This window comes from Microtus oregoni, unplaced genomic scaffold, assembly GCF_018167655.1.
Source record: "Microtus oregoni isolate MIOR12 unplaced genomic scaffold, Mior012 000034F_ref0000314, whole genome shotgun sequence".
Lineage (NCBI taxonomy): Eukaryota > Metazoa > Chordata > Mammalia > Rodentia > Cricetidae > Microtus > Microtus oregoni.
Genome location: NW_024543093.1, coordinates 11,841,647 through 11,860,296, shown reverse-complemented (window position 1 = coordinate 11,860,296; position 18,650 = coordinate 11,841,647). Strand labels below are relative to the sequence as shown.

Genomic DNA, 18,650 nt, shown 5'->3' with positions numbered 1-18,650 from the left:
AGGACTGTCCAGGAAAGCACAGTCTACTCACAACTTGCCATGTAGATGGCAGGCTGTAAAGTCTGTCCTGTCCAGGGCCTGGACCCCTGCAGAAACTCTATCTAGACTTTTACGTCCATTGTTCTTGTGGAGCTCCCAGTACCATGGAAACACAGACACACCTGCACAGGCCTACTTAGTGTTGAAACGTCACATTGTCAGTGTGCAGATTTTAGCTTTACATCCATATTTACATGCACACCAGCACACAGGATTATAGGTAGGGCCATAGAGCCAGGCTACTCTGAATTGCCAACTAGTCAGTTCTAACAAGTATTCTTGTCCTCAAGGGTGAAGAGCATGGCAGGGGAGAGGAAGCAAGCTCTGTGAGAAGGATGATGGCAGGAAGTCAGTCAAGGGGGGCAGATGTAGAAAGCAGCAGAGTCTATAGACTCTGGGGGAGATGAAGAACCAGGGGAGAGCAGCACTTGGGTAGCACTGAGCTTGCAGGGTCTCTGTGCAATAAAAGTTTAGTGATTAAATATAGATATCCTCATTAATGCAAACATGTTGGCTCGGGCCTTTGCTATACACAGCCTTCATTGAATTCACTATATTCCATTAATATAAGAATCTCAACTGTTTCAAATAAAAAAACATGTTGTGGGTTGGCTGACATGGCAAGTATGAATATTAACCATATCTTTACTTACTGACCCTTTAATATCTTTGGATTCTACTCTTAAGAAAATAATTTCAAGATGTGGCTGCCCCAATATGCATATTAACAGAAATGTCACTTGCCTAATACCAAAATTATGTCTCTTAGGAAAGGAATCTCATTTTTATGATTTGTCTTTATGTAAGCTATAAGGGAAAAATAGGAATGACAAGGTTGGGGGAGGAAAGAGGGAGGAAGGGAGAGAGGGAATGAAGGAGAAGAGTCCTGCATGACTGGGAAATTCACTCAGAAAATAAGGCTGAGTGACAGGTCAGTGCCTCAGGGCACCCTCTCCCCTCAAGAGGCTGGAAAATGTGGCTAGCCTGAGAGAAGGCTCTGAAAGCCCTGCTGCAGTGGGGGCGTTCTACAGTGTGCCTGTTCTGTGCACACTGTGCCAGGCTAGGCCTGCCCTGAGGCTGCAAAGAGAAGCAGAAAAAGAGAGTGAGTTGCTATGGCAACCTGGTTGCCAGGCTCCCAGTTTCCTCAGTCATCCCTGTGGTGCAGCCTAATTCTACAATGTGCAAGGTTTTTGTGTTTTCTTTTAAAGGCTAGATCAGGTTCCTAGGTGCTGAACAGCCAGCATTGAAGGGATCGGGAGGTACTCGGAGGATAGGTGGCCTCATATCCCTAGGAGGGTGGAGCCATTCCAATGAAGTGGGATTACTTCACTGTGTGTTACAAGGAGTGTGTATAATGGGGAAGATGCACAAACACAAAATTCATTAACACAATCCTGGGCTCTGCAGACAGGCCACCAGGGGAGTGTCCCAGCACCTCAATTCAGAGATCAGGTAGCAGTCTTGTGCCGAGTGTGGATTAAAACCGTCTGCTGCACTTCTCTTTGCACATGTCACTATGCCTTCCTTAAAGCACGCACACTGGAGTTCTGTGCGTCTGGTAGCTAGAGGACTTTAAAAACGGTCCAGGGAATCAGTGAATGGCATTCTGGAAACTGTACTGGGAGGATAGTCTCCTGGGGCCCAGGCCTCATCCTCTCACCCAGCTGGTGGACCACTCTAGGTTTATTCTTCTGTGCTGGCTCGTGTGTGTGTGTGTGTATGTGTGTGTGTGTGTGTGTGTATCTATGCATATATCTATACATGTCATGTATTCATGCTGTATGAGCACATGTGTTTATGACCTAAGGGTAGGACCATGATGAATCTGAACTGTTTTGCTCTAGAGGGACTACCATGTGTTCATACAGATCAGCAGAGCCTATTGTGGACAAAGAAGGAGACTAGCGATATTTCTTCCTCTGGATATGGAGGACTGGGTTAGCATCCCACCTTTGTGGAAAGCAGCATAGCAAATAATGAAGTGCAATGCTTACCTTGGAAAGCCATGGTCTTTGATAAGTCACCTTTCTGGGATAGTTATCTGCTTGTGAAATGGTTTACAAGGTGGAGAAACCATTCACCCAGTCAGAAATGTGCTTTCTGGCCATCTCCACAGCCTTCCTTCCTCACCCACTCTGCCTTCTGCCACAGGGCCACAGAATGACAGGAGGGACACACTGAAAGTCAGCGGTGTCACCCGGTACCCAGAGAGGAGGAGATGGACATCTCAAAGGCCCACATGAGCCACCTGGACCAGGGCTCTGTCTGCCCACCAAAAAGCCATGGCTGCCTTGCTTCTGTGTCTTGTTAACATGTTTTTCTTGTGTAGAACAAAACCCTAAAAATTTGTACAAATAGAAAACCAGATGATTTAAATGTTCAAACTAAAACTTTCATTTTGCCCAGGAAACATCCTCAATACCAAAATGATCCTCAAAGTGCCAGAAGAAATTGGAGCAACAGCGCATTTCTGAGCTGGCCACCAGCAGAGTTACTATAGACCGGCTGAACCATGCTCTCTGTTGGTCTGAGGCCACAGCACTCTCCCTGATGATCATGATATAACCTCCAGCCTTTGCAGAGAGACAGACACATGCCCATCTATTTGGCTCCACAAGATCTTGTGAAGCTGGGAGCAGATCTTATTACTACTCTTTCTAGACAAGAAAACACATTCTAAAAGCTTCATCCACTTGCTGAAAGCCCATGTAGCCAGGGAAGATAGAGTCTGAGTTGAGGATCTCTGAATCTCTTGTTCTTCATTACAGAATGAGGACCTGGGCCAGCTGAGCTGCTGGCCTAACATGCCAAGAAGGCCACTCTCTCAGCCACCTCTCTCCTCATCAGGCCCAGCAGAAAGCACACATGTACATAACTATTAATCACACTAGGGGTGTAGACAAAGTAGAAAGGAACACTAAGGAAAGAAGAATTAGCAAGTATAAGATGCTGAGGCTATCTTCCCCAGAGAATCCCAGGCTCTGCAGTGACAGCACAGCTCAGAAATACAAGAAGAACTGAAATGGGTTTTGTATGAGGAATGCCACAATACCGTGTAGCTTTATGTTACTAACAACCAACCACGGTGGTAATGGGCTAGGCTCCGGAAGGGGCCAAAGGCAGGCTGAGACAAGTTAGTCCATTGTCTAATAGGCTAACCTTCAAGGCGGGCAGGCCTCATTTAGAATCTACAGAGGTGGAAGTCAGATATAGAGTTTCTCAATGGCTCTAACACTGGGAGAAGGGGCTCTGAGTCACCCTGATCCACGGGGAACAAAGGTACCTCAGTTTCTACCATGTTCTCATCCTAAAACACATGCTATCCAAAAAAGGAAGAGAAATGAAGCAAGAATTCAAAGTAGTCTGAGAAATAAAGCTACGACAGAGAATAAAGATGATCAAAATATGCCAGTTGGGGAATGTTTCTGAATCTGGGGTGGGGTGGTGGTAAATGAGGATTAGATATCAAGTGAATTTGACGGGCTGATGGGCATTTTTATTTGATGATCTTAAACCTGATTTGCAAGTCTGATATAAGAATTTTAAAATTGAACCATATTAGACAAGAGCGAGAAAAAGACATATTAGGAAATGGAATTCTTTTATCTTTGAAATATTTTGATCTTGGTTGTTGAAGTTTCAAATGCAAAAAGTTTTATGTCAGTCCTTGTTGGAATTGGGTTAAATTTTAAAGTGTCAATAGTCTTGGTCATTTTTCCCTGATATTGCCTGACCCCTCCCTCCAAATAATTTCAGGGCTTCTTCAGCCTGGCCCTTCTATTACTCTGGGCAGGTTCTGGTCTCTCTGTGTGGCAACCCAAATCCTCTGAGTTCATATACACTGGGCATCAAGTGCCGTTCCAAGTACTGTGTAGACATCTCTCATTTGGTCTTTATGGTATCATTCCGAGTACTGTGTAGATGTCACTCATTTGGTCTTTATGGTGTTATTCTGAGTACTGAGTAGACGTCACTCATTTGGTCTTTATGGTATCATTTTGAGTACGGTGTAGATGTCACTCATTTGGTCTTTATGGCAGACAATCTGCTGGAGCTGCATCACTTTGCAGATGGAAACGAGAGAGGGGCCAGCTCACTAGGACTACAGGGTCAGACAGACAAGCTACAGTCTGACTTTCCAAGTCTGGATTTTGGTTTGTGCTGACCTTGGCTCTGATTCCTGCCCTACTGTGGCCTTCAGCTGAGGGACTCAGGCCACAAATGCTCTGTAAGGTGGGGATGTACAATTTCCCTCACATCACTTCAGATACACCTCTTGGCCTCTAAGGAAACCTTAGTAATGCAATTGAAACAACTGGACTAAAATTTTAAAGGAATATCCAAAGAAAAAACCGTAGTAGAAACTGTCTCTACTTGGTCTCTGCAGCTGCTCTCTTTGATGCCCATGTGGCACTGCAGTGGTTTCTGTGGCAATAGCTCTGGACATGAATAGATGGAGGAAAAATAAATATTTCCCCAAGGACATATATAGTCCCCAAGGCCATCCAAAGACAGATATCAGGCACTGTAGCATCATCCTGGCTATGTGATTTGGCAGAACCAAAACTCAACCATGAGCCTAGTACCATCATTTGTATAAAGAGTTCTCTTGAGGAAGGTCAGGGTTAAGAAGCCAATTAGAAGTGGTAGTTTGACCATCCACTCAAGTCCAAGCAGTGTCCAATGTGGTCAAGTACCATGTAGGTTCTGAGTGTAGAGCACTGAACAGCAGCAGGTCCAACTCCCGGAGTCAGGAGTCCTACCTTCTACTGAGTTATCAGAGACCTTGTCCCACACACATGAACCTAAACTAAACACAAAGCGTGTTTAATCTAACATTGGGTGACAGGCTCTGGGATGCAGTGCATATTCAAAGCTATTTGGTCTTACAACTTTGAAGCAGAAAGGCTCTGACCCGGGGAGGATAGAGATCTACTGGATGAACCTGCAGGAAGATAAGCAAGTGTCCAAGAACTCTCAACCAGAAGGAGGGCAGAGAGAGGACGGAGGGCAGAGTCAAGAGGTCTTCAACTCACCTCAGGTGGAGGGAATGCTCAGAATACCTGGACTTCCATCTCACTGCTCCCACAAATAACCCAGCTCTTCAGACTTGGTAAGCACATATGGGTTTCAATGCAAAGGTCCCAGCAGCTGCTCCCAGAAGTCCACACTTTCTGCTCGACAGAGCAGGTCAGGCCAGCTACTCACAGAGGAAGAGGAGTCAAGCCACATTGCTTCTTCACATTTTAAAGACTGCTTTAATTTTGGTAAGGATGTCACTCTGCTGACTCCAGTTGACACTGGCTATCTTATCTGTGCAGTAACACACGGTAGACAGCGACCTGGCCATAATACTGAGGGGCAAGTTGGTTTCCTTGGTGGACAGGGACATAACTTTCATTCCAGCATTTGATCTAGTAGTCAACAATCTTTGTGCATCCTCCACTCTTTCCTCAGTAGCCGCTGGTCCTGGCATAGGGCCGAGTTGTTTATATGGCAGCAGAATGTGATGTAGTATCATTCCGTGTGTGCCATCATTTGTCACCTCCTGTGACTCTGCACCTGGTTTCACTTGCACTCCACCATGACCAGTGCTCTGTTCTGTGTCTCTATAAAGCAGACAATAGACCCATAATCTTGGGTCTATTCCCATTCAGGCAACAAGGTCTTGGTGAACCTCCTGGATAATCTTTCCAAGTTTTATCAATTAGAAGTGACCAGGATTCTCGAGACTGATTAGTATGTGCAGTGATCCATCCATTGCTTTCAACAGTTCTTCAGAAATTCTCTGAAATCTCTCAAATTTAAGTTATAAAGTAAGAATACTTTTATTTTGCTCATTAGTAACTTATTAGTCCTTGGATATATAATAATAGGGGAGAACGACAGCCACGGGTATAGAACCTACTTTCTAGTACATGTCATAGGCACAGATAACTACAGAGCAAGAGCAAATGTTGTCTACTGGAGAAAATCAGAACCGGGAGGAGTGCGTGAGCGCAAGGCGATGAGGGTGCGGTCGATGGTGGAAATCATGCTGTTGGCTTTTGTTGCTGTTAGATTATGATAAACAGAAATCTTCTCAAGGATATATGCCTGCATGGCAAGGGTATATCATACCATTACTCAATGATGCATGCAATTTAAATGGTTACTTGAGAAACTGAGGTGTACTTGGAGATCCTTACCTTCCTTCAAGCCTCAAAGTGAAATATTCTGGAAACAAGCACCAGCCTTTCTCTTTGTGGGAATCACCGTTACTTTCCCTTTCTCCTGTACCCTACATGCATCAAGCAGTAGCAGACTTAACCCCGGGAGGACATCAGTCATGACAAAAGCTCTGGCTGCTAGTGTTTGATCTATTATTCTAGGAATCAATATTCACAAAGACACCCCTTTTTACTCTTTCTTTCCCATGGTTTTGATGGTAAAGTTTCAGTCTGAAAGAGAATCCACAAGGCAGACTAAGAATACTGTTGGTTCCACTTTCTGGTCTGTCTTGTGACTCCCTAAATTAAATACTCTCTCTTCCTTTGTAAATTAAATAAATATAGGGTTCAATACCCCAATAGTGGGATCTTAGAGTCAGAGGTCCAGTTTTGATTTTTGGAACTGAGTTCTATCTACATCTATGCTGAAGGGAAGCTGGGACTCAGCAATGCCAGTTACCTTATTTCTGGGCACAGTCTCTCTTGTTTGTTGTCTTCTGTTCCACTGCCTATTCCCTACCTTCATGGAGATCTTCTACTTTTCTGCCACCAGAGGAATTTGGGAAGCCACATCAGGCAATGTCACCCTTTTCCTGAAAGTTCTTTAATAAAGACTGACAATCTTTTAGTGATCCAACTGCTCTGTGTTCGGGGACCTTCTCTTTGCACTGACTTTGTTGGTATGCTCTACGTATGCTTAGAGCATCCACCTGTGGTCCTTCAGATGTCAGAAGCAAAGGGGTAGGACATGGCTCGTGCACTGTAGCAGGGAGTCTCCTAAAACCAGACATGATTCATACATGACCACCTGTGGACATGTCACAGTTTCTGTCAACCAACTCAGACCTAGACACTGGAAAGAGGCAGTCTGAGGAACTGTTTCCATCACTTGGGAGGGTCATTTTCTTAAAGGACAATCAGTGTAGGAGTTCTCAGCTCACTGTGGGTGACACTGTTTCTGAACAGAAAGGTCTGGGATATATAAAAATGGAGGCTGAGAGAGTCAGGGAAAGCAAGCTGGGAATGACCATTCCTCTGCGTTTTCTGATTCAGTTCCTGCTCCAGCTTTTGACTTCCTTCAAAAATAGACCACAATCCAAAAGCTGAAATAAACCCTTTTGTCCCCAAGCAGCTATTGGTCATTTTGTTACTGCAATGGAAACGTTAACTAGGACACTATGTCATACCCTACAGAATACTTGTGGTCACAATTTACCCACGAGGTACCATGGGAGAATATCTGCCCTGAAGGAGTGGAGCATCATATACTAGAAAAGCAGAGGAGGCACTGGTGAAAGCAACATGGGGTATACTAATGTCTAGATTTCTCACAGTGCCTCCTCGTGAGGACAGCTTTGGAAATGTGAACCTATGTTATACAACTCCAAATGTAAGAGCATGAAATTTATTAAGCAGAAAGGCACGCTACAAGATTGCAATTAATCAAAACACCAACATTTGATTATTAATATTTTCCTTGTTCTTTATCATTTTTGAATTTGTATTAGTTTTATACTCAAGGAGTCATTTAAAATTTCCTTTCTAGCAAATATTATGTTTCCCCTCTCAATTGTGACACATATGCCAGCAGTTGGTAGTTTCATACACTGTCTTAGTTAATTTTCAATGGCTGTGGCAAAACACCATGACTAAGGAAACTTATAAAAGAAAGTAATTAATTTGGGGTTTATAGTTCCATAGGGCTAGGGTTCATGGCCATTATGTTGGGGAGCATGGAAGCAGGCAGGCAGGCACTGTGCCAGAGCAGCAGCTTAGAGTTTACATCTTGATCCACAAACACAAGGCGGGGGCTGGAGGGACTGGAAATTCTATAAACTTTTGAAACTAGATCACACACCTTCTCCAACAAGGCCATACCTCCTAATTCTTCCCAAGTAGTTCTACCAACTGAGGATCATGTTTTTAAATAAATGAGTCTATTTTAGCTATTCTTATTCAAACTACCACATTCAACTCCATGGCCCCCATAGACTCACAACCATATCATACTACAAAATGCATTTAGTCCAACTTCAAAAGTCCCCATAGTCTTGTGCACACTTCCACAGACATACATGTGCATACATGCACACACATGCACACATACATACACACAAACACACAAAAGAAAGTAATAAAGAGAAAGCTAGATTAGACAAGCCATGTATGTTTGTATTCTAAACCGTATAAATGCATCAAGACATAAACGTGAATGAGCAGCACTGCCCTTTTCACTCAGAGCTGTTCTTAAAAGAAGACTTAATTTATTACTGGCCAAAGCAAGCTCCAAAGGGAATATTCCAGATCTGAGTGGGAAAATGAGCAAATGTCTGATATAATCAGCAGATGGATTGACAACAGTCTCGCTAGAAGGGTACCTAAAGCCCCCTACCCTAACTGGTCAGCTTGAATTAAACTTTTGTACATGCCTCAATATGATAAAGTTGAATAAAAAACCAAAAATAAAAGAACTGGGCCTTCACTCTGAGCTATGAATTACTCTCCTACAGGTCCTAAGCAGTGTGGTTTCCTGTATTTTCCTATTTAGCAAGCAAAGATTCCTGTAAGAAAAGTAATCCCACAAAACTTAGTCATATTTGATTCCAATCTGCCTGGGAAAAACATACAAATAAACAATAATCTAGTTGCTGTCTACTGATAACATAACAAAACCATTGAGGACTAAGATGTTGAACAATGCACTAGCTAGTCAGCTGCAGAAATGAAATACTCCCACATACTGACTAGAATGTAAAATGAATACAGACAATGTAAAAGAAGCAGAGCTGACATGGATGGCCTGAATCTCACCTGATTTGTGTGGCTATTTAGAATAATAAACTCATGCTCTATAACTGAGGATGACCTTGAACTCCTCTTCATTATGCTTCTACCTGCTGAATGCTGGGGATACAGGCATGGGCCACCACCATCCTTTACTTATGCAGTGGTGAGGAATGAACCCAGGGCTTCATGTATGGCAGGCAAGCACTCTACAAATGAAGTGAAATCCTCAGCCCCAGAGATGAATAAAAATAAAACACAACTAAGAACTCCACCCTCAGGCAATAAAAATAAAACACAACTAAGAACTCCGCCCTCAGGCACAGTAGCCTACTTCAGGTGGCTTGTATCTACTATGTGGGTCAGTGCACAAAGGACCTCCTGTCATTCTAGAAAGTTCTGTTGACAGTATATAGTCACTCATTTCACAGTCAACTTTATTTCCACTTATCAGAAGGTATTTGCACTGAACCCCCCTCCCCTACTCACACAAACAAAGATCATGTAGGAGGAGTATATCAAATCACTCCGTATGATTAGAATGGTCTTCATTTTTTAAATAGGGAAACAGGAGTTTATACATCTTAATTATCAATACAAGAAATCTATGAACTTGTGGTACTCAGATAATTTCAGAGGGAGTCAGATGAAATACAGCAGTTAGAAGAATGATCTCCAAAAATGTAGCAAAGGACCGGAACACATTATGTGTGAGCATTGTTAGACTGTCACTCTGGGAGAGCACAGGTCATGGTTAAGAAGAAGTGGTTAAGCATATCAGAAATGCAGACAAGTTAAATCCAGGAGTGCTCCCCAGTCCTCTCATGCCTGCAAGCAGTCTCTGCCCTATCTGTCAAAAACTTCCAACCCAGAAAAATCTACAAGAGAATCACAGCCTCTCCTGATTGTGTCAGAAAAACAATTCTCCAAAATTCTTGTCAATAAATTTCCAAAGGGAACATCTACTTTATTTACAATTTTGTTCATTTTTTCTCCAGAAAACTATAAATTCCTGAAGATTCTACAAGATTAAAACCTCAGATTTACAATTAGAGTCCAGCATACGTGCCTGTGACTGACTAGACTTTCTGTCCCAGGGGAATGTACCTTACACTGCATGGGGCCTGGCATCTGGTATGGGCCTAAAGCCCCCAAAACGCTAAAGGCTCTTGCTTTTCAGAATCACCCCAGAGGAGTCAAGGAGGAGATAAAAATATGCTCATTCTTAGTAGACAGGAGAGGCCAGATTTGACAACCAATGAAATGTGAAGAGCATTCTGACAGCCATATGTCGTGAAAGGAAAATGTCTAGTGCAACAATCACAAAGTGTATGTGCTTGTGTGTGTGTTTGTAAATTTATATAAATAAATTTATACCTAAAACAATAAAAATGCAAATAGACTTAAAATGTTTCTAAAATACATACTCAAAATTAAGAGGAATACAAAATTTTCATTAGACTAGAATGCATCGAATACACTATAATTTCAACACTCTTTCCCAATAAGAAACAACTAATTCCCCTCTTTTCCAAGTAAGCAGCATCATTCAGTAGATTTTGATATCTGAATTGAATGCTCCATAATTTCTATGTGAGGAGTGAAGTGTACTTCAAGATCTTGCACAGAATTTAAAATATTCCCCAAATTTGTCATGATGAAAACGTAACAACTCCCAAGTTAGCTCTAAGTGAAGGATGGAGAGCAAGCTCTCCCTGTGGAGGAAGGACCCAGAGCTTCCTTCCCTGTGTCCAGGCTTAGCAGATGAATTGCTGCAGTGCAACGATATTCACAGTGGGTATCCAGGAACTGTAGCCAATTAAACGTGAGCAAGATGCCAGTGTCTGCCGAAGCCAGGCTCTTTCATGAACTTGCTGACATTTCAAGTGAGTCCCTAGCCACTCTGAAAGGCAGATCCCCACCGAGAAAGCCAAGAATGGCTTATTTTTTTGGTGGACTTTTTTCATTGCCCATGTAAGATTTGGGAGATCTTGTCTGTAGTTAGATTTGTTTCATTTTTAATAGATGGTGATGAAACTAAAAAGATGGCTCAGCAGTTAAGAGCACTGGCAGCTTTTCCTTGGAACCTGGTTCAATTTCCAGCATCCACATGGTGGCCCACAATGGTCTATAACCATTTTCTGGGGATCCGATGCCCTCTTCTGGTTTTCTCAGGTACCAGACACAGACACCATGACACATAAACAAGACAGGTGAAAAACACTCAAGCATAAGCATAAATTTTTTTTAAAAAAGGTAAGATGTTAGTGAATATTTCAGGAATTTTATTTTATATGTAGGATGGAGGAGAGAGTTTGAAAGTGGCCTTCTCTGTCTGGCTGAACCTACTGCCCCTGCAGGTGGTGACAAGCATCTCCCACAAATCCATGTGCATGGACAGCTCAGCTCCCATTCTATCCTGAAAACTACATTCCTGTCAAGGATGGTTGCTGCTGGTTTCCTGTGAGCATCATTGTTTCAACACTAGTCCACATTCTGATTCATGATGGCCACACACGCCCTGGCCAGGTGGCTGCAAACCCAGGCATGGTAGGAGTGCTGGAAGACAGGAGTCATCTTTGTAACACATGCTCCCTTTCAGTTCTGTGGGGGACCAGAAAGCAGGGAAGCTACTGGATCCAAACTCTAGGCTTTCCCAAACCCTCTCCAGGAATCTCTTGTGGACACAGCCTTCTCTATCCTTCTGCTAGAGTTCAGGCTTTGGACACTACCACTCCAGGTACTGCTTGTGGCTCTGCCAGCTAATCCCTGTCGAGTCTTAGGACAATGTCTAACTCAATACCTTACCATGGACTACATCTTTGCTGTCATCTCTAGTTGTCATCTCTAGCTGTATCCTCTTCGCTATGTTGGGCAAGTTATTTGTGGTAGCATAGAATTTGTGCCCATGAAACACACTTCTTGGCATGAATGTATCCCCAAAATTCATTGTTGCCCTGACTAACCCACAAATGTAGCCCAAGTTCACCTGATTTTGTGGTACATTTTGGCCTGTCCCAATAACCTAGTAGCCCTTTTCTTGTCTAGCTTATCCTCTGATGACCCCCTTTGGTCTGCTGTGAGTACATGAACATGACTTCCTGAGGCAGGGGTGGTACAACTTGGGTCTTATCTCTAGGTATGAAATGAATAGTTTTGAAATGATTGAACAAATGCATGGATGAATGAATGAAAGAATGTTACCCATTCTGAGTAATCCCTGAAAATGGCTTCTCATGGTTTGTACTTCAGTACAGGAAGCTCAGGGGGTTCTAGACTGTCTTTGTTTCCAAAGGAATCCTGGGATCTGAGGACATGGATGGCAGTGGACCAAGGTGGCTGGGGGAGCTTTGAGTATAAGGGTTAAATGAAGAACATATGAGAACTAAGATGATTCATTCAGCAAAGAGAAGCAATCATGATAGAAACCCATGATATAGAGGCTTACAGAACACACTGTGTGGACATGTTAGATATAGCACCACAGGACATTCCATGCATGCTTTCAGATTCCCACTTCTCCACACTATCTAACCGTGTTCATGCTCAGTGTCCTACCCCTTCTTTTCTATTATCTCATCATCATCATCATCATCTTCCTCTTTCTTCCCCTCTTCTTCTTAACAGGCTCTCACTGTGTAGCCCAGGCTAGCCTTGAATTTGCCATCTTCCTGCTTCAGCAGAAGGCTGAGATGATGGGCATGTGCTATCACATGCCTTAGAGAATACGGCACTAAGTTTTTCCCAAAGACCTTTGAGTGAATGAGGTTATTTCAGTGACTTTTCAAAGAGCAAGGGATGCTGCCATTTCAGAAACATCGATGACCTTGCTCATTTCTCCTTTTCTGAGTCCCAGCTGCTGGATGCTTTCTAAAGACTGCTAGACCTTGACACTGTTGGTTATACTAACATCCACTGAACACCTTCTGAGCTACCCCAGTGCTAGGTTAGGCTACAGATAAAGAAACTAAGGCAAAGAAAAGATGACTTTCTGCTGGGCTAGAGGGTCTATGCTCTGCATTTCATGTTCCATCATGTTCTTCACAAAAAGAGTAAGTTTTGATCATGATGCCTGCTTTCCTTGTATTACCTGAATCTGATTTTTTTTTACTCTGTGAACTTTACTATAACCTGCGTTGGAGGTGATGTACAAACACACAGCAGAGCTAAGCTCCATCTGAAGAACTCTGAGGTTTGCGCAGCATAGACCGCCGTACACTGTTTATTTGGTGTGTGTGTGTGTATGTGTGTGTGTGTAGTTACAGGGGATTAAGATCCATGTTCCCACTTACTGAACCCATCCATCCACACTCCTGAAGAAGGGAAAATGGGAAGAAGATTCAGGACAGGGAATTCCCAAGGATAGCTGTCAGGATCTGAACTCTCCTATGGCCCTCTACTAGATCCTAGGAGTTATATTGAGGAGGGTTTCCCATACAGCATGAACACACATCAGAGGGGCAGAGAGGAGACAGGCTGTTTTGCTTTACCTCTTTGACAGGGATGCAGTGAGCCATTCCCTGAGTAATCCACTTCAGCTTATCAGTTACTGATCTGTATATTCATCTGTGTGCGCATGGCTAAAGCAAACTATGAACACTCTTAATTCTAGGATTCTCCTATATCTGGCTCAAGTGTAAATAGAAGCCTGTCCAACTGAGGCCACTGTTAGCAAGCCCACAGCTCCTGTCTGAAGCTAGTTTTCTTAGATTGATTACTGAGATGGTTAAGACCCATATAGGTCAGCATCGGCCAGTGTCTGCCATCGAACATGACTCCCATACAGGAAAGGGTCCTTGGCCAGGAGGCTATGGCCCTTCAAAGAGGCTACAATGCTGTGGCTGCCTTTAATGCACACTCTTTGGAGAATTTTAGAAAATGACATTCCAAAAGGAGAAAAGTACCTTAGAATCAGACTTTACATTAGGATAGTGCCCCTGAAAGGTCACATTACTTCTTAGTTTGATACTTTGCTACTTGTGGCTGCAATCTCACAGCCAGGGTGGGTAGGAAAGTACTTGGCTGAAAATTTGTCCCTTCTCTGGCCCTCAAGTCTCCCTCCCCCAGGACATGTCATATACTTAACAGAGACACAAGGGATCCAGGATCTATTCCATAGTGTTGGTAAGATTAATGTATCATTTTAATACATTTTAGTTTACACATTGTACATAATTAAGCACAAAATCACTGAACTCTTCTTAAAACTATCCCACAGTGGCTGTTCTAGATGAATGAGCAAAGTGTTATTTATGAAGTCTAAGAGTTTGGTCAATGGGTTTTTGGACAACTTTCTTATCCATGGCTAAGAATGTTCTTCTAAGGGTCACCTATAAAATGTTAAGTATTGGAAATGATAACAGGAAAATTTCTAAAAATTTCCACGTGGTAGCTGAAGTCACTGGAAGTCACTTGCTAACATCATGATTGATGATGAGTGTTATATGAATAACAATCAGGGACTCAGCTCAGTTCTCATTCAGGTGAGATGCTACTGCACAAACTGACCGAGGCTTTCAGGAACATCAACACACTGCAAGAGTCGTGAGTTACTCTAAGCTTCAGCACAACCAAAAGAGGATGTTTATGCTGCTCTGTTTGAGAAAGCTCCCCCAGCAAACTTTCCTGACTTCTACAAGGAAGCGACTGATTGAGAGGCATCAATGAAAAGGCTGAGAGAAAGGGCTATCATGACGGTGTATTTATTTATTTTGTGTGTAGAGAACAAATTGTCATTGGCTGTTCAAATTTTAGTCTCTTTAAAGAAGACACCAAATCTTTAGTTTTGAAGTTCCATTATCAGAAACAAACCATTTTAGGAAATTAGTCAAGTTTAGATTTCCCAGCAGAGGTCAAGCCAAAAAGGACTTATTTGCAAAGACAAACATAGAAAATGTGTGTATAACTTTTAGATGATCCCAAACCAGGCAAAGGTATCTGTTTTTCTGGATGGTACAGCTTCCTGGCAGGAAGGGAAGAAGGGTGCTGGCCAAAACTATGCTGTCTGGAAGATGTGAGTGCAGTTCCTTCCCTGAGGGTGCTGATGAGGACCAGCCATCTCCCAAGACGAAATGAGACAAAGAGAACTGTGGTCTGGAGAAACAGCAGATCTGCCTGAAAGTTTAGGTGACCGAAGACATCAAGCCCAACCCTAAAAGATGTAAGCCCATGTCATCTGACTACACTGTCAGAGAATGTTCTGGTCTCAGGTCTCAAGACACTAAGCAGTCAGAATGCACAAGCAGCACGGAAGCAGCTTCTTGTTTACAGGCGGCTGCAACTGGAGACACACCAGGCTTTGCAAAGAGCTCCTCATCAAGGAAGTCAAAAGAAGGTTGCCACATCCTGATGTGCTGACCAAGATCCAAGTGCAGTTGGTCACATTCTGACCGTGAGAGAAATGTGGGTTGAAGCCGTGATAAAAGATGCCCGAGCAAACTGTGCTGGGTTGCTGCTCCTAAGGCTGCTGCTTTGATGTGCTAAAGCTATGTGTCCATCAGGCACTGATTCATGCTCTGCTAGACTGCCAGACAAGAGGAGACCCTCCAGCTGCCTACAGTTAGCTCAGGAAGACAGCGGCAAGGCAAGAGTCCTGCGTGCGACAGGAGGGCTAGTTCAGGAAGTCACTGAACATGAGCAGCTGGTCTATGGCACTAGGGCCCTGGACAGGGAGCCTGAAAAAGATGACATGGGTGTCAAAGAGAAGGCTGCACTCAGGTCACCCTTGAACTACAGACATGGGGCGAGGGCACGGGATAGTCAGGAGGGGACAGCATCTTCACAGCCACACACAGGATACACCGGCAGGAAAGGTCTGGTAAGCAAAGGCTATCATTTGAGGGGCAGTGGCTGTCATCACGCTGTGCTTTCAGGTTTGGCCTTTTATCCCTACAGACACCACCAAGTCCAACCTGACTGGAGTGGAGAGGTCTCAATGTCTTTTCACATTTTCACTGGCTCCTTCTACAGTCTGCTAGGAACTGAGTTTCAGACACTTGATTACAAAGGAAAACAGCCTCGGTCTGCTGGTGCTGGCACTGGGCTCACAGTTTTGCCAGATTTATGTTTAAAAGTTACAATATGAAGGAGAGAAAAGGGAGCTATGGCTGCTGTGTGTGTGCATGCACACGTGTACATGAGCGTGTATGTGCCAACACCACACAGAACCTGAGCTGAACCAACACAGGCCTGAGCAGTGTTTACAATGAGGATTACAAGTTTACGGAACAGGCTGTTACAAGGCCCTTGGCATCCATTTTTTAAAATGTTACACACTAATTTTTTGAAAGTTTGAGTAACTCTGAAACACTTTTCCTGAAGACAGAGATTCTGGATAGAAAGGTTATGAAAGGAAAGGACCAGAGACTATCCAACCGAATCAGAAACAAATACCACAGACAACTCACTGGCAAGCAGCACACTACTTTCTGTGAACTAACAACAAAGAGATTTTGAAGGGGAGTTAGTTAGTGTCATGAATGCTTACTTGAGCTCTTGTGAACTGGTGGCCAGCATACTTCGGATGCTTTTGTCCGCCAGAGGGCAGCCAGACAGACTGTAAGACAGGCCAGGAGACACAGTGAGTGAACCCCTAGGCAGCAGCAGTACCCGAACAACACAACACAAAGTTGAAAATAAAAAAGTTCAATGCAGAAGAGCAATGGGCCAAGTGCTGTATACTGAATAACTATGAATGTCATTGAGCATATGTTTAAGAAAACATTTCTGTTAATAATCATTTTTTAAATCACAACGTAATACATGTTCTCTTTTGAGAAGAATTTTGAAAGTTTAGTAGTCTAACAGTTATTGTGTAACTTAGTATGTTTTTGAAGGGCAGCATACAGCACTCAGAGGGTTGACACAGAATTCAACATTTGTACTTTGACAGCATTGTTGAGGTAAGCTGAAAACAATAAATTGAAAAGACAGAATCCACCATGAGAAAAATGAAGTCACACCTTCTGTGTGAGGCGTAATTACCAGTCACATGACCACTCCCATCACACCCTGGAGTTGGACATCTGCCACCAAACAAAAACAAAGACAGCCAGAATAGTAAGTATGTTTAAAAAAAAAAGCTTTAAAAAATTTCATTGTTTCCAGTTTAGCTGCAATGTCTGCAAGGGGAGTTAAGCACCCTGGAGAAAGCTGCAAAATGCACAGGGTTAAATGAAATGACGCCTTCAAACGGTAGAGCATCATTGAGAACAAGCAGGTGCAAGGCAGCCTCTGGCTCTGCTCAACTGGCAGCTGGAGATTCCTGGGCCGCAAATGTGCATGCTCACATGGCAAGGCATATACATGTCTGTGCTTTAAAAGTAAGCCAGAGAAGGGAGAGGTAAGAGCCAGCATGTCACCTTATCATATGCTTACGTTATTAAGTCCTTTTTGCTTTCCTTGCACTGGGGATACTTGGGTTTGGGGCTTGGGATGGTCACTTCCCCTGGATACCTTCTTTCTTCTAGGGCCTCCTGGAATGGGTCCAATTCTTCTGGCTGTAGACAGAACACAATTTCAGGGCCACACACAGCAAGAACGCTCACTAGATGAAGGTTCACAGGCTACAGGGTTTCCCTGCCTGTTCTTTTGACTCTCTTATATTTAAAACCCAAATATATCTTTGTTATGATAAGGGGTCCTTCTTGTGAAAACACAAGCTGAACTGTCCACAGGCCGCTAAAACGTTACAGGGCTCTTGGTTAGGACCAGTGAATGTTCTAGAAGTCAGAGAAATCATGTCACCTGGTGTTTTCTGTATCTAGTGTCCAGGGGAGAGCTGTATGTGTGTGGCTAGTGCAGGGGACACCTTTTATTAAGAGGGACCTGTTAATCTAATGCTCTTCCTGAAAACATTGTAGAGTAGACTTTTTTCCAGTCACTGCTCAGTGTTTCACCTACATGTACTTTTCTATGTTGAGGCAATGGAAGACCAATTATGTTAATGTTGTAATTTAAATTATTATTTTTTTTAAAAAAAAATAAAGCAGCTACTTTTGATGAGTCTACACACAGTAACCTAGATTTTTCTAGAAAGGACAATGTTCAGCATACATGTTTCCTAAGTCCATGCTACAAGCTGACAGGCAAGTTTACTTCTGAGATAGTCTATGATGAAGAGGTTTTTGTCACTGGAGGGAGGCTTAATTTTAATTAAAATAAATTCAGGGATTCAAGTACCATTTCTTTCTTGATTGTCATGGCTTAACTGTGGGAAAAAAGAATGCTTAAATTTACCTTGTTACTCAAATATAATTCAGTTTAAAGACTGAAGGTAAGAACCTAAAGTGCTTTAAATCAAAAAGGATCACAGATTTGAATACTTGGTCAGCAGTTGGTAGAACTGTTTGGAAAGGATTAGCGAGGCCTATTGGAGGAGGTGTGTTAGTTGGGGTGGGCTCTGAGGCTGGAAACACCTCCTGGCATCCTCAGTGTACTTCTCACACCTACTTGGGGTTTGAGATGCGAACCCTCAGCTGTTCCCGCTGCCATACCTTCTCTTTGCCATTGCGGACTCTAACTCTCTGAAACTGAAGGCCGTTTTACCACTCTCAAATATAAGTTGCCTTGGTCATGTTAATTGCAACAATAGAAAAGGAACTAAGCAGAGCCTCTGCT

General features: G+C 43.1%; 1 protein-coding gene across 14 annotated transcripts in view; it reads right to left on the bottom strand.

The window, feature by feature from the left end:
• Nucleotides 1–18,650, bottom strand: part of Myt1l (myelin transcription factor 1 like) — a 401,242-nt gene that overhangs the window by 49,172 nt on the left and 333,420 nt on the right. For all 14 annotated transcript variants that reach the window (XM_041630189.1, XM_041630196.1, XM_041630195.1 and 11 more), the window contains 2 exons: nucleotides 17,409–17,530; nucleotides 16,519–16,587 (listed from right to left, as the gene is read on the bottom strand). In XM_041630189.1, coding sequence (XP_041486123.1) covers nucleotides 16,519–16,587; nucleotides 17,409–17,530 — 191 coding nt within the window. The remainder of the gene's footprint in view (nucleotides 1–16,518; nucleotides 16,588–17,408; nucleotides 17,531–18,650) is intronic.